The 15,011-nt window shown below is 32.9% G+C and overlaps 1 protein-coding gene across 1 annotated transcript; it reads right to left on the reverse strand.

The window, feature by feature from the left end:
• Positions 1–455: 455 nt before the first annotated feature.
• LOC143230160 (major facilitator superfamily domain-containing protein 6-like) lies at positions 456–14,341 on the reverse strand. Its single transcript, XM_076463240.1, has 4 exons — positions 14,092–14,341; positions 4,478–5,949; positions 2,579–2,725; positions 456–1,395 (listed from the first exon to the last, which is right to left on the reverse strand). Exons 2-4 carry the CDS (start codon positions 5,475–5,477, stop codon positions 983–985), a joined length of 1,560 nt encoding a protein of 519 aa, XP_076319355.1. The 5' UTR covers positions 5,478–5,949; positions 14,092–14,341; the 3' UTR covers positions 456–982.
• Positions 14,342–15,011: the final 670 nt, after the last annotated feature.

The raw sequence follows: 15,011 nt of genomic DNA on the forward strand, positions 1-15,011 counted from the left end.
ATTAGGTTATTGCAACTAATAATTCTCTAATTATGAACTGTACTAATTGGAGTTTGTTTATTTTAACAGTAATAATTGTCTAGGTATGAACTTTACAAACTGGAGCTAGATTATAAAACACTACTGAGTGTTGTGTTCTCATGCTACTCAGACTATTGATTCCTGTATTATCCTATATATGAGGAGGTTAGTATACAATCATGTAATCGTACAATGTTGTGTCACCAGAAACACTGGTAATCTTACAGTAATGTATTATCAACACTGTTACTAACAATACTAAACATTTATAACAACTTTTCATTTCAATAGTTATTATATTTTGTACGTAGAAACTTCTGTAACTTCTTCATTTCTTGAGACCGTAGTTATTGTTTTGGTAATGGTGAACAAGACTTTAAATAAGTGTGGAATTTAATAACATTCACACCCTCTGCTCCATTTTCCAGTGTTTGTTTTCTTTTTTATACTTATTACCTGACTCTTTTACAACATTTCTACTTGTTCCTAAAACTGCAGTTTGTAATGACTGGTTAATCTTTGTCAGTTATTTCTGTCAATTCAGTTTTAGAGAAATTCTGCTAGGTGTCACTTTTTTGTTGTATAATTCAACTGTTGTCTTTTTTATACTATTCTCCACTCTTCAAATGACTGATTTTCACATCTCTTTTAAAAACTGATACAACTGAGTCATAATTTTTTAATTCATCCTTTAGTTTCAAATCATTTCTTTCCACATCTGTCATTATACTTTCTTTTCTTAATTACTGTTTCCAGAAATGTCACTACTTTTCATTAAATTATTGAAGAAAACCCAAACAAGTAAAAACGTCACAATTTTGTACAACTTATCTCAGTATCTGTCGAGGATTCCATTTGTTCCAGATCACTCTCTTGTACAGGAGTTAGTGAAAGTCTGAATCCATGAGAAGGGCGACTTGGATATTTACTGGAGTGACTAGCTTCTCCAGTCCAGGGTAAACTATGACTCCGCCTGTCCTTCACCTGTAGACTTCCAGATGAAAAAATTTGGACATAGTGATGTTTTTTTCAAGTATAAAATGGAACAAGGTAAACTGTGACTTCGTCTGTCCTTCACCTGTAGACTTCTAGGTGAAACAACATTGATGTGATGATGTTTTTCTGAGTATGGACTAGTATAGCTACAAGTAGAAGATAAATTGTGACTTTGCCTGTCTTTCATTTGTAGACTTTTATGTGGCAGAATGTAGGTATGACAACGTTTATTGACAGACAGAATGAAAGAAACACTATTTGTAGATACATTTGTCAAAACTAAAGAGCCAAAAATAGGAACTTCCAGAAATCCTAGATGGGAAAGCACACCAGTGATCTTCAGCACTCTCTTCCATTTTTCTTGCTCGTTCTGAGAATCTGTAATTAAAGTATACAAATTATAATCACTTTCTGTATGTATATAAAGTGTGTAATTCATACGGCACTTTCAGAAATATAAAACAAGGTAAAAATAATATGGTTTTCATTGAGCAACTGCACTTTAACCAAGTTATTGCTTCAATAACATCATTATTAAGCTAATGATAATTAAGAAATGATCGTTGATACAAAATCTAAATAACATTTGTCATTCATCTGAGGGGTAAAATATGAGCACTTATAACCCTAAATACTGGGTTACAGAATACAACTCATTCTATCGCTTTCTCTTTAATAAAAGAAACTAATATAACAAACAATTTTGTTGTCTTACTACATGAAGTATTCACTCTTTTGACACTGTGATCTAGTTTTTAAACAAATACACAAAACAACAAAATAACTCTCAGTTCCTTCATTTGATAAAATGTATACTGTTCTGAAACTATGGACTAGGAGTTGTTATACAAATACACAAAACAACAAAATAACTCTCAGTTCCTTCATTTGATAAAATGTATACTGTTTTGAAACTATGGTCTAGGAGTTGTTATACAAATACACAAAATAACTCTCAGTTCCTTCATTTGATAAAATGTATACTGTTCTGAAACTATGGACTAGGAGTTGTTATACAAATACACAAAACAACAAAATAACTCTCAGTTCCTTCATTTGATAAAATGTATACTGTTCTGAAACTGTGGACTAGGAGTTGTTATATAAATACACAAAACAACTCTCAGTTCCTTCATTTGATAAAATGTATACTGTTTTGAAACTATGGTCTAGGAGTTGTTATACAAATACACAAAATAACTCTCAGTTCCTTCATTTGATAAAATGTATACTGTTCTGAAACTATGGTCTAGGAGTTGTTACACAAACAGGTATTTGTACTTACATTCTTTCTGATGGTCAACTTAGTTCAGTAATACTCAGGTATTTTTTGTACCTTACATCATTTCTGATGGTCAACTTACTTTAGTAGTACTCGAGTATTTTTTGTACTTATATCATTTCTGATGGTCAACTTACTTTAGTAGTACTCAAGTATTTTTGTGCTTACATCATTTCTGATGGTCAACTTACTTTAGTAGTACTCAGGTATTTTTTGTGCTTACATCATTTCTGATGGTCAACTTACTTTAGTAGTACTCAGATATTTGTTTGTATTTACCATTATTCTTATTTCTCAGGTAAAATAGATTCACGAGGTAACAAAAGCCACTCATTCCAGCACAAATGTAAGAATACACTCTAAATGTTTTCCGAAATCCCCAGAAGTTGATAAAGTAGCCACCACTGAAGCTGCCCAGGGACCGTCCTGAAATGTAACATTTAAAATATTTCAACTGAAACTATCAATAAACTTTAACATACAACACATCAATTACTTCAGTGATTCATGGGTATTATACAATAAACATATAACTCATTATTTTGACAACCATCATTACAACCGGTCACTCTTTTAGTTTACAGTTATTAACAAAATGTAAGATCTTTGGAATCCAGTTTCATGCATAAAAAGACACTTTACCAAACAATTTCTTCCATGACATCTAGTGTAAAAAGCTATCAACTAGCAACTTGTTCCATGGGTTTCTTAATTATAGAATCTTGTCTTGTGCTGCCCTCCAATGTTCAACCTTTCATTTACCAACTTGTATTTTATCCACAGTATCCCAACCTTTCATCTGCTAACTTCTGTAGTTTGTCCATAGTATTCAAACCTTTCACCTACTAACTTCTGTTATTTCTCCACAATATTCATGCTTGTCTTTTGTAATATCATATTATTTCTCCACAGTATCCAAATGCTTCACCTGTGAACTTGTATGATTCATTCAACATGTGTATCATGTTGTTCTACAGTAAACAAACCTGTCTTCTGATATTTTCACATTATGTAAATCTGATCATTTATCCCATGATTTTCCAACTTTTACACTTATCATGTGTTTCTCCTACTTCTAAACCTCTTACATGACAATTTGCTCATGTTCTTCCAATTAAGCTTGGCAACTTGTCATAAGCAATAAATACCAATTATGCATACAATCAGTTATAAGAATACTTGTGAACAATAAATTGATTATTGTAATCATCTTGGATGTTGTCTGTAATAAGAACTGAATGTTGAATTCACTCATTTGTTTCTCTCTAAAACTTTAAGAATGGTATAAAATTGAGTAAATGTGCAATGTGTGTTTTTGTAGTCAACTCTCCCCAGTGGGTTAGTGATAAGTTTATTGGCTAACAATGCTTAGATCCAAGGTTTTATTCTCTGTGGTATATAGAAATAAAATAATCATCATTTACCTAAAAACAACAAGAGGTTATTCTAATTGATAATTGGATATTTCTATCATATAAACTTTATTATTTTCAGATTAACATCTAATAAAAAGTATTCATTTTAAATACAAAAAGTGATAATAACTTAAATTAGAGTTAACCATAGTAGAGAATGCATGCTTGAAATATTTCATTCGTAAGTACTATGTCTTTCGTATTCTGGCATGCACTAATATCCTATATTAACTCACATTGTTTGGCGCAGCACTTCTCTCAGTGTTTGGTGCTTGGAGAACCAAACCTTGCAGGCACACTCGGAGGGTCTCCTTGTCTATATGATATAGCCCCCGAACTAAACGTGCACCAATAAGGTTTAAGACATAACAATCCATCTTTAAGATAAACTAATAATTCATCAAAAGGAGGATAAAAATAATCATTTTGGTATCAATAGTACAGGTCACACTGACATCAACATAAATTAACAAGATGTTAGTTTAACAAGTGTCTCTGATGTGAACATTAAAACTTTACTAATGATTTGTCTCCATGTCGATGTAAGAAATACTTCTGGAATTAAGTCGATTAATTTTGAGGCCAATGTAACAACTACTTCTGAGATAAAGTAATTTTACTCTAGTTTATAATTGATGGCATTTTGTTTAGATTTAACAACTTGAATCAAATATTAATGAAGATAAAAATTTAACTTTGGATATCTGTGGAATCACATATCTGAGAGACCAATTGATAACATTAAAATTTGACGTAAACTTACCCATAATGAAATGTGTACTGATCCAAAGCATCTTCATCGTGTCAATTGTCTTCAAAGGAACCAGGTGGTAGCAATATAACATTATACCAACAGCAGATAAAGTAAGGGTGAAATTCTCCAATGTTCCATAGAAAAGGCAAATATACGGGTTGTACACATATGAATATCCAATAAAACGTATCACATATGCTACAAAAGCTACAATAGTGGCATTAAAATAACCAATATTTTTGGTTATCCAAGTGGAGAAAATTGTCATTGGAATGCTTGTACCAGCATTAATGGTTAAACTCACTCCTAATAAAAAAGTAGGCGAACTCACTTCACTCTCGAGAAACCAGAAGAGAAAATTTTCTAGAAAGCCCCAAGAAATTCCCAAAATTAAGACGTGAAAAAGCATCACATTTATTTCTGGCTTCGAAAGAAGAATCTTCAAGTTTTTAAAAGAATTCTTGGAAGATAATTTCGGGCTGAAGTCAACAAAAAGAGACACAAAAGCTCCTGCTGTATAAAGTGTTGCATATAGGTAAAAGCAAGGCCTGTAGTCCTTAATATCTTTACCTGCACTTAGCAGGTCGACCAATCCGCCACTTATTGGAGCAAACAAACATACAGCAACTGCATGCCACATATGTTGGTAACCAACATCTGCATCTAACTCTTTTACAATAACTGTAGATGCAACATCAAATAGGCCATTTAAAATAGCTATTCCTAAAGATACGCTGAAACGAATTGCCAGATACATCCAGAAAGTTCTAGAATATCTCGTCTCAGATGCATTAACACACGTAGCAGCGTTACAAGCACTTCTTATGTCACAAGAAATATGACAACCTTTAAACAAAAACAATTTATTTGTAGAACCACATATCAAGTTTCGATACTGAGTTCCACCATACGTGATATTACTCTTAATGATATCTACTAAAATATTTCTAGGCACCTTGTTAAACTTTATGGATTTAACTAAGTTTGAAATTTCAAAAGTAAGTATCATGTTATCTGTAAGTTTTCCACAATACTTTGCTTCTGTGTCAAAGTTCACGAAACAGAAATCAATGGTGTTTGGAAACACTAATTCTGAGGAACAATTAGTTGAGCAGTTTGTGATTTTTAACACCAGATGATCAAGATAACTTGAATTTCGAATAGAGCACGAGTATTTGTAAATAGATAAAAGTAGGTAAAGTTTGAAAGAGAACACTTCATGCTAAAATTCAAATCATTGTGTGTCGTCTTTGTGTCAACAACAGGAATGAATGTTAATCCTAAACAAGTGATGGCGGAATATATCAGAAAAATAAAAAGCAGTAATCTAATACTGCCAACACGATCAGCTAAGATTCTAACGAAAGGCATTTCAAACAAACCAATGAAAGGTTGGACAGCAAATATGATTGCAGTTTGTACAACAGGAATTCCCAAAGACTTGAGGTGAACAGGAAAATATGGGTAGAGAGCAGCCTGACCTGAAAAAAAAATGTAGCTTCAGAAACAATACGACCTTATGTTATATAAATTTAAGAACAACACTATCTTACCTTATGTAACCTTAGAAACAAAATTTTATCTTACATTATTTAACCTTATAAATAACACTAACTTATATTACGTAAGTTTAGACACAAAACTATCTTGCGTTAGGTAACTTTAAAAACAACACTGTCTTACCTTATATAGCTTTAATAACAACATTGTCTTACATTATATAACTTTAAAACAACACTATTATGTTATGTAAGTTTAGAAACAACACTATCTTACGTTATATAAGTTTAGAAACAACACTATCTTACGTTATGTAAGTTTAAAAACAACACTATCTTACGTTATGTAAGTTTAAAAACAACACTATCTCACAATATATAAGTTTAAAAACAACACTATCTTACGTTATGTAAGTTTAAAAACAACACTATCTTACGTTATGTAAGTTTAAAAACAACACTATCTCACAATATATAAGTTTAGAAACAAAACTATCTTACAATATATAAGTTTAGAAACAACACTATCTTACGTTATGTAAGTTTAAAAACAACACTATCTTACATTGCCAATAAGAAGAATATTAGTTGCATATTAATAATTTTACATATTACATTACATTATTATATGAAATGGACGTTTATAAACTGAGATAAGGCACAGTATATTAAAACGACTTTGAAACCTCATTCTATTAACAACTTCTGCTACTGTGTATATATCTTTCGGCTGTTACTAAACGTCACATGTAAACTACGGCCAAGTAAGCCTTATTACACGTTTATTTCTTATGCAACAAGTTGATACATATTTCTTTTTCTTTTAATATCATTTAGCACAAGGAATATCCCTGTTTGGTTTCTAGCGTCGTTGAGTACAAGGGATACTCTCTTTGTTTTCTAATGTCCTTGAGTACAGGAGATATCTCTATTTTCTAGTGTAATTGGGTACAAGGATATCCTTCTTTGATTTCTAGTGTCACTGAGTAGGAGAGATAACCTTGTTTGTTTTCTAGTGTCATTGAGTAGAAGAGATATCTCTGTTTTCTAGTGTCATTGGGTACAAGGATATCCTTCTTTGATTTCTAGTGTCACTGAGTAGGAGAGATAACCTTGTTTGTTTTCTAGTGTCATTGAGTAGAAGAGATATCTCTGTTTTCTAGTGTAATTGGGTACAAGGATATCCTTCTTTGATTTCTAGTGTCACTGAGTAGGAGAGATAACCTTGTTTGTTTTCTAGTGTCATTGAGTAGAAGAGATATCTCTGTTTTCTAGTGTCATTGGGTACAAGGATATCCTTCTTTGATTTCTAGTGTCATTGAGTAGAAAAGATATCTCTGTTTTCTAGTGTAATTGAGTACAAGGATATCCTTCTTTGATTTCTAGTGTCACTGAGTAGGAGGGACAACCTTGTTTGTTTTCTAGTGTCATTGAGTAGAAGAGATATCTCTGTTTTCTAGTGTAATTTGGTACAAGGATATCCTTCTTTGATTTCTAGTGTCACTGAGTAGGAGAGATAACCTTGTTTGTTTTCTAGTGTCATTGAGTAGAAGAGATATCTCTGTTTTGTTTTCTAGTGTCATTGGGTACAAGGATATCCTTCTTTGATTTCTAGTGTCATTGAGTAGAAGAGATATCTCTGTTTTCTAGTGTAATTGGGTACAAGGATATCCTTCTTTGATTTCTAGTGTCATTGAGTAGAAGAGATATCTCTGTTTTCTAGTGTAATTGGGTACAAGGATATCCTTCTTTGATTTCTAGTGTCACTGAGTAGGATCTCTAACCTTGTTTGTTTTCTAGTGTCATTGAGTAGAAGAGATATCTCTGTTTTCTAGTGTAATTTGGTACAAGGATATCCTTCTTTGATTTCTTGTGTCACTGAGTAGGAGAGATAACCTTGTTTGTTTTCTAGTGTCATTGAGTAGAAGAGATATCTCTGTTTTCTAGTGTAATTTGGTACAAGATATCCTTCTTTGATTTCTAGTGTCACTGAGTAGGAGAGATAACCTTGTTTGTTTTCTAGTGTCATTGAGTAGAAGAGATATCTCTGTTTTCTAGTGTCATTGGGTACAAGGATATCCTTCTTTGATTTCTAGTGTCATTGAGTAGAAGAGATATCTCTGTTTTCTAGTGTAATTGGGTACAAGGATATCCTTCTTTGATTTCTAGTGTCACTGAGTAGGAAAGATAACCTTGTTTGTTTTCTAGTGTCATTGAGTAGAAGAGATATCTCTGTTTTCTAGTGTAATTGGGTACAAGGATATCCTTCTTTGATTTCTAGTGTCATTGAGTGGAAGAGATATCTCTGTTTTCTAGTGTAATTTGGTACAAGGATATCCTTCTTTGATTTCTAGTGTCACTGAGTAGGAGAGATAACCTTGTTTGTTTTCTAGTGTCATTGAGTAGAAGAGATATCTCTGTTTTCTAGTGTAATTGGGTACAAGGATATCCTTCTTTGATTTCTAGTGTCACTGAGTAGGAGAGATAACCTTGTTTGTTTTCTAGTGTCATTGAGTAGAAGAGATATCTCTGTTTTCTAGTGTAATTGAGTACAAGGATATCCTTCTTTGATTTCTAGTGTCACTGAGTAGGAGAGATAACCTTGTTTGTTTTCTAGTGTCATTGAGTAGAAGAGATATCTCTGTTTTCTAGTGTAATTTGGTACAAGGATATCCTTCTTTGATTTCTAGTGTCACTGAGTAGGAGAGATAACCTTGTTTGTTTTCTAGTGTCATTGAGTAGAAGAGATATCTCTGTTTTCTCGTGTAATTTGGTACAAGATATCCTTCTTTGATTTCTAGTGTCACTGAGTAGGAGAGATAACCTTGTTTGTTTTCTAGTGTCATTGAGTAGAAGAGATATCTCTGTTTTCTAGTGTCATTGGGTACAAGGATATCCTTCTTTGATTTCTAGTGTCATTGAGTAGAAGAGATATCTCTGTTTTCTAGTGTAATTGGGTACAAGGATATCCTTCTTTGATTTCTAGTGTCACTGAGTAGGAAAGATAACCTTGTTTGTTTTCTAGTGTCATTGAGTAGAAGAGATATCTCTGTTTTCTAGTGTAATTGGGTACAAGGATATCCTTCTTTGATTTCTAGTGTCATTGAGTGGAAGAGATATCTCTGTTTTCTAGTGTAATTTGGTACAAGGATATCCTTCTTTGATTTCTAGTGTCACTGAGTAGGAGAGATAACCTTGTTTGTTTTCTAGTGTCATTGAGTAGAAGAGATATCTCTGTTTTCTAGTGTAATTGGGTACAAGGATATCCTTCTTTGATTTCTAGTGTCACTGAGTAGGAGAGATAACCTTGTTTGTTTTCTAGTGTCATTGAGTAGAAGAGATATCTCTGTTTTCTAGTGTAACTGAGTACAAGGATATCCTTCTTTGATTTCTAGTGTCACTGAGTAGGAGAGATAACCTTGTTTGTTTTCTAGTGTCATTGAGTAGAAGAGATATCTCTGTTTTCTAGTGTAATTTGGTACAAGGATATCCTTCTTTGATTTCTAGTGTCACTGAGTAGGAGAGATAACCTTGTTTGTTTTCTAGTGTCATTGAGTAGAAGAGATATCTCTGTTTTGTTTTCTAGTGTCATTGGGTACAAGGATATACTTCTTTGATTTCTAGTGTCATTGAGTAGAAGAGATATCTCTGTTTTCTAGTGTAATTGGGTACAAGGATATCCTTCTTTGATTTCTAGTGTCATTGAGTAGAAGAGATATCTCTGTTTTCTAGTGTCATTGGGTACAAGGATATCCTTCTTTGATTTCTAGTGTCACTGAGTAGGATCTCTAACCTTGTTTGTTTTCTAGTGTCATTGAGTAGAAGAGATATCTCTGTTTTCTAGTGTAATTTGGTACAAGGATATCCTTCTTTGATTTCTTGTGTCACTGAGTAGGAGAGATAACCTTGTTTGTTTTCTAGTGTCATTGAGTAGAAGAGATATCTCTGTTTTCTCGTGTAATTTGGTACAAGATATCCTTCTTTGATTTCTAGTGTCACTGAGTAGGAGAGATAACCTTGTTTGTTTTCTAGTGTCATTGAGTAGAAGAGATATCTCTGTTTTCTAGTGTAATTGGGTACAAGGATATCCTTCTTTGATTTCTAGTGTCATTGAGTGGAAGAGATATCTCTGTTTTCTAGTGTAATTTGGTACAAGGATATCCTTCTTTGATTTCTAGTGTCACTGAGTAGGAGAGATAACCTTGTTTGTTTTCTAGTGTCATTGAGTAGAAGAGATATCTCTGTTTTCTAGTGTAATTTGGTACAAGGATATCCTTCTTTGATTTCTAGTGTCACTGAGTAGGAGAGATAACCTTGTTTGTTTTCTAGTGTCATGGAGTAGAAAAGATATCTCTGTTTTGTTTTCTAATGTCATTGGGTACAAGGATATCCTTCTTTGATTTCTAGTGTCATTGAGTAGAAGAGATATCTCTGTTTTCTAGTGTAATTGGGTACAAGGATATCCTTCTTTGATTTCTAGTGTCATTGAGTAGAAGAGATATCTCTGTTTTCTAGTGTAATTGGGTACAAGGATATCCTTCTTTGATTTCTAGTGTCACTGAGTAGGATCTCTAACCTTGTTTGTTTTCTAGTGTCATTGAGTAGAAGAGATATCTCTGTTTTCTAGTGTAATTTGGTACAAGGATATCCTTCTTTGATTTCTTGTGTCACTGAGTAGGAGAGATAACCTTGTTTGTTTTCTAGTGTCATTGAGTAGAAGAGATATCTCTGTTTTCTCGTGTAATTTGGTACAAGATATCCTTCTTTGATTTCTAGTGTCACTGAGTAGGAGAGATAACCTTGTTTGTTTTCTAGTGTCATTGAGTAGAAGAGATATCTCTGTTTTCTAGTGTAATTGGGTACAAGGATATCCTTCTTTGATTTCTAGTGTCATTGAGTGGAAGAGATATCTCTGTTTTCTAGTGTAATTTGGTACAAGGATATCCTTCTTTGATTTCTAGTGTCACTGAGTAGGAGAGATAACCTTGTTTGTTTTCTAGTGTCATTGAGTAGAAGAGATATCTCTGTTTTCTAGTGTAATTGGGTACAAGGATATCCTTCTTTGATTTCTAGTGTCACTGAGTAGGATCTCTAACCTTGTTTGTTTTCTAGTGTCATTGAGTAGAAGAGATATCTCTGTTTTCTAGTGTAATTGGGTACAAGGACATCCTTCTTTGATTTCTAGTGTCACTGAGTAGGATCTCTAACCTTGTTTGTTTTCTAGTGTCATTGAGTAGAAGAGATATCTCTGTTTTCTAGTGTAATTGGGTACAAGGATATCCTTCTTTGATTTCTAGTGTCACTGAGTAGGAGAGATAACCTTGTTTGATTTCTAGTGTCATTGAGTAGGAGAGATATCTCTGTTTTCTAGTGTCATTGGGTACAAGGATATCCTTCTTTAATTTCTAGTGTCACTGAGTAGGAGAGATACCTCTGTTTTCTAGTGTCATCGAATAGAAGAGATATCTCTGTTTTCTAGTGTCATTTGGTACGAGAGATGTCTATTTGTTTTCTACTGTCATTGAGTATAAGGGATATCTCGGTCTTGGAGATTCCAAATAATCTATATAATCTGAGTGTATGAATATTTTATCTCGGAAAGGATTGTTACATATATTTTACAAAATTAATTTATTATTTTCTGGCATCACCCTATGGTATATCAAAATATCGTACATTTCTACAGCCTGACATCGCATGACTAGTCATGGTAGATAGTGATATTACCTGTGATCTGAGGAAAAGTGGATTTATTGAGTCTGAGATAATCCATTAAAAGCAATATCTTGTTGCATATATAACACAAGTAAACTCACAGTGTTTGTATTTAATGTGTTAATAAAGATTATTATTTAACGTTGTATTCTGTCTCATTATTCTGTTCGATATCACAATTGAGTTATTCACAGACTTAGCATTACGTCACCTCTGATACTTGACCAAATTTCCTATTATTTAGTGGATTTATTTGATTGCTTGAAAGTTAACTCAGTTTCATCTGACTATACACGAACAACGACAAATTGTGGACGCGATAAGTATTGTTCAACGATGATTTATATCGGCTGTGGTTGTGACGTAACTTGTTAATATGCAATTTAGACATAGGTTTAATATAATGTATTCAATGCTCCGAAACAAGAATTATTTTCGATAAAATATCGCAGAGGAAAAAAAAAGGTGTGAAAATAAAAAAATTCGAGAACAAATGTTTGTGTTGTTTTTTGTAAGAATATAAAGATTAAACCGGAATAAAATATCTAGAGTTAACAACGTAAAGAATAAACCGGAATAAAATATCTAGAGTTAACAAAGTAAAGAATAAACCGGAATAAAATATTTAAAGTTAACAAAATAAAGGGTAAACTGGAAGAAAATATCCAGTGTTAACAAAATAAAGAATAAACCGGAAAAAAATGGATAATTTTAACAAGAGTAAACTTGAAGAAAATAAGCAGTTTTAACAAAATAAAGAGTAAACCGCAATAAAATATCTAGAGTTAACAAGATAAAGAGTAAACCGCAATAAAATATCTAGAGTTAACAAGATAAAGAGTAAACTTGAAGAAAATAACCAGTTTTAACAAGATAAAGAGTAAACCGAAAGAAAATGATTAATTTTAACAAAATAAAGAGTAATCCAGAATAAAATGGCTAGTTTTAACAAAATAGAGAGTAAATATTTTCATATATAATTTCAAAATATCAAAAGAACGTGTCGAACATTTTCAGATATAATTACACGTTATTAAAAGAATGTACAGAACATTTCGAGATGCAATCTCACAGTATCAAAAGAATGTATAGAACATTTAGAGATATAATTACACAGTATCAAAGAATGTATAGAACATTTAGAGATATAATTACACAGTATCGAAAGAACGTGTCGATCATTTTCACATGTAATTTCACAATATAAAAAGAAAGCGTCGAACATTTTCAGATATAATTTCACAGTTTCAAAAGAACGTGTCGAACATTCTAAAATGTTGTTTCAATCAATATGTGTTCAAGTATAAAAGTGGATTTATAGATTTGGTTATAGACAATAATTATCGATTGACACTGTTTGCTACTTTAAAACTCACAAATCTACATTTAATAAAAGTATTTTTTTTTCTTTTAGAAGAGTAAGGTTTGAAAACGGTTTCTGACATAAAGAAGAAACGTTTCTACATCGGAATAGAGTTTGCATATTTTAAAATTTTGTAAGTAAACCAGCAATCTTTTCGTTTCTACGTTTGCTTGTTTTTGAATAGAAATCTGCATAATTGGCTGTTTATATAAGTCTTACCCACTGAAACGATCGAAACCCAAATTTTAATGTTTCAATCATTGAGCTACTGTTCGTTTCTCACGATCTTAACATAAATAAACGAAAAGTAAACTATTGGATGAATGAAAATACTTGAAACGTGACCCGTGAGGTTTAGCAGTTGTATTTAAATACATCTGACAGAATAAAAACACAACACGCCAGCTGTTCTCTGAAACCCGGAACAAAGTAGGATGTTTGTTTTGTTTTGAAGTTTTGCGCAAAGCTACACAAGGGCTAGCTGCGCTAACCGTCCCCAATTTAACACTATAAGACTAAAGCCCGGCATGGCCAAGCGTGTTAAGGCGTGCGACTCGTAATCTGAGGGTCGCGGGTTCGCATCCCCGTCGCGCCAAACATGCTCGCCCTTTCAGCCGTGGGGGCGTTATAATGTGACGGTCAATCCCACTATTCGTTGGTAAAAGAGTAACCCAAGAGTTGGCGGTGGGTGGTGATGACTAGCTGCCTTCCCTCTAGTCTTACACTACTAAATTAGGGACGGCTAGCACAGATATCCCTCGAGTAGCTTTGTGCGAAATTCGAAAACAAACAAACAAACACTATAAGACTAGAGCGAAGGCAGCTGGGCATCGTCATCCTCCTCACACTCTTGGATTACTTTTTTTACCAACGAATAGTGGCATTCACCGCAAGTTTATAACGCCCCCCACGACTGGAAGAGCGAGCATGTTTGGTGCGACGGAGATTCGAACATGTAATCCTCAGATTACGAGTCGAGCGCCCTAACCACCTATTTATGCCGTACACAGTAAGTGAGTTCTAAATATAGTAATAATATTTGTTACCTGCATGTGTTATGAACATTAAAATCTTGATTGCCAGTAAATCCTTTCTTCTCGAATCTTCCCAGAATGATTTCATGGTAAACAAAAACAACAACAGTTTATCTATTGAATGAAACATTAAAATTGATCAGCACTGAAAAGTTCCAATCATCGAAAAAGAAATAAGTTATCATATGATTTCCTTTTCAATAATCGATTATGAAACATTTTTCTAAGACAACAACTTTCTGTTCTTCCCACAAGTGTTTAATCCTGGGTTTAACGACAGATTTTTATTATGTATGCTCACGTTACCTCACCATTCGTATCGTTAACCGAGATAACCTGGAAACCTATATCGTGCGAGAAACAAACAAGATAAACACATTTCTCAGATTAAATGATGAAGACGTTGTTCGTAGAATTTTGAATTTTCAGTACATTGCACTCAGCTTGAGAATATTTGACAAAATGAAGAGAAATATTATTTTATACTTTTTGTAACATTTTGTGTATTTAGTAATTTGGGTTGAGTTTTCAAACTTGTGTTAAAACTACAGTCCACTTATAGCTGTAAGGAAACAGTTGGAATATTTCATGCACAAGCCAGATCGTTGGTAATGTTAACTGCTCATCTGCAAATTATTTTACTAACTGCTATTATAAATAATTTATTCAGATCGAAAGGCTTTCAAACAAATAAATACATTATAAACAGTCATAAAACAATCTGAAGTAATAGCGATGGAAACTACATTGTGGTAACTAATCATTGAAGCTTGTATCACTTTTACAGAAGTGGTTGATAAATCATAACTAGAATCATTCGCTAGTAATTGGTTACCGGTCAGGGGTAGTTTTAAGCCTAAATGTCTAGTCAGCTAAAAAAATGAGGCCCGGAAGATTCTATTCATGATAATATTATACATCATGAAAAAGCA

This window comes from Tachypleus tridentatus, chromosome 10 (genome assembly GCF_004210375.1).
Source record: "Tachypleus tridentatus isolate NWPU-2018 chromosome 10, ASM421037v1, whole genome shotgun sequence".
NCBI lineage: Eukaryota > Metazoa > Arthropoda > Merostomata > Xiphosura > Limulidae > Tachypleus > Tachypleus tridentatus.

Coding starts and splice junctions, on each gene's coding strand:
- LOC143230160 (XM_076463240.1), bottom strand. CDS start 5,477: ATGATACTTACTTTTGAAATTTCAAACTTAGTTAAATCCATAAAGTTT. Junction 2,726..4,477: donor CAGTACACATTTCATTATGG/GTAAGTTTACGT, acceptor GTTACATTTCAG/GACGGTCCCTGGGCAGCTTC. Junction 1,396..2,578: donor CCTGAGAAATAAGAATAATG/GTAAATACAAAC, acceptor CTTTAATTACAG/ATTCTCAGAACGAGCAAGAA.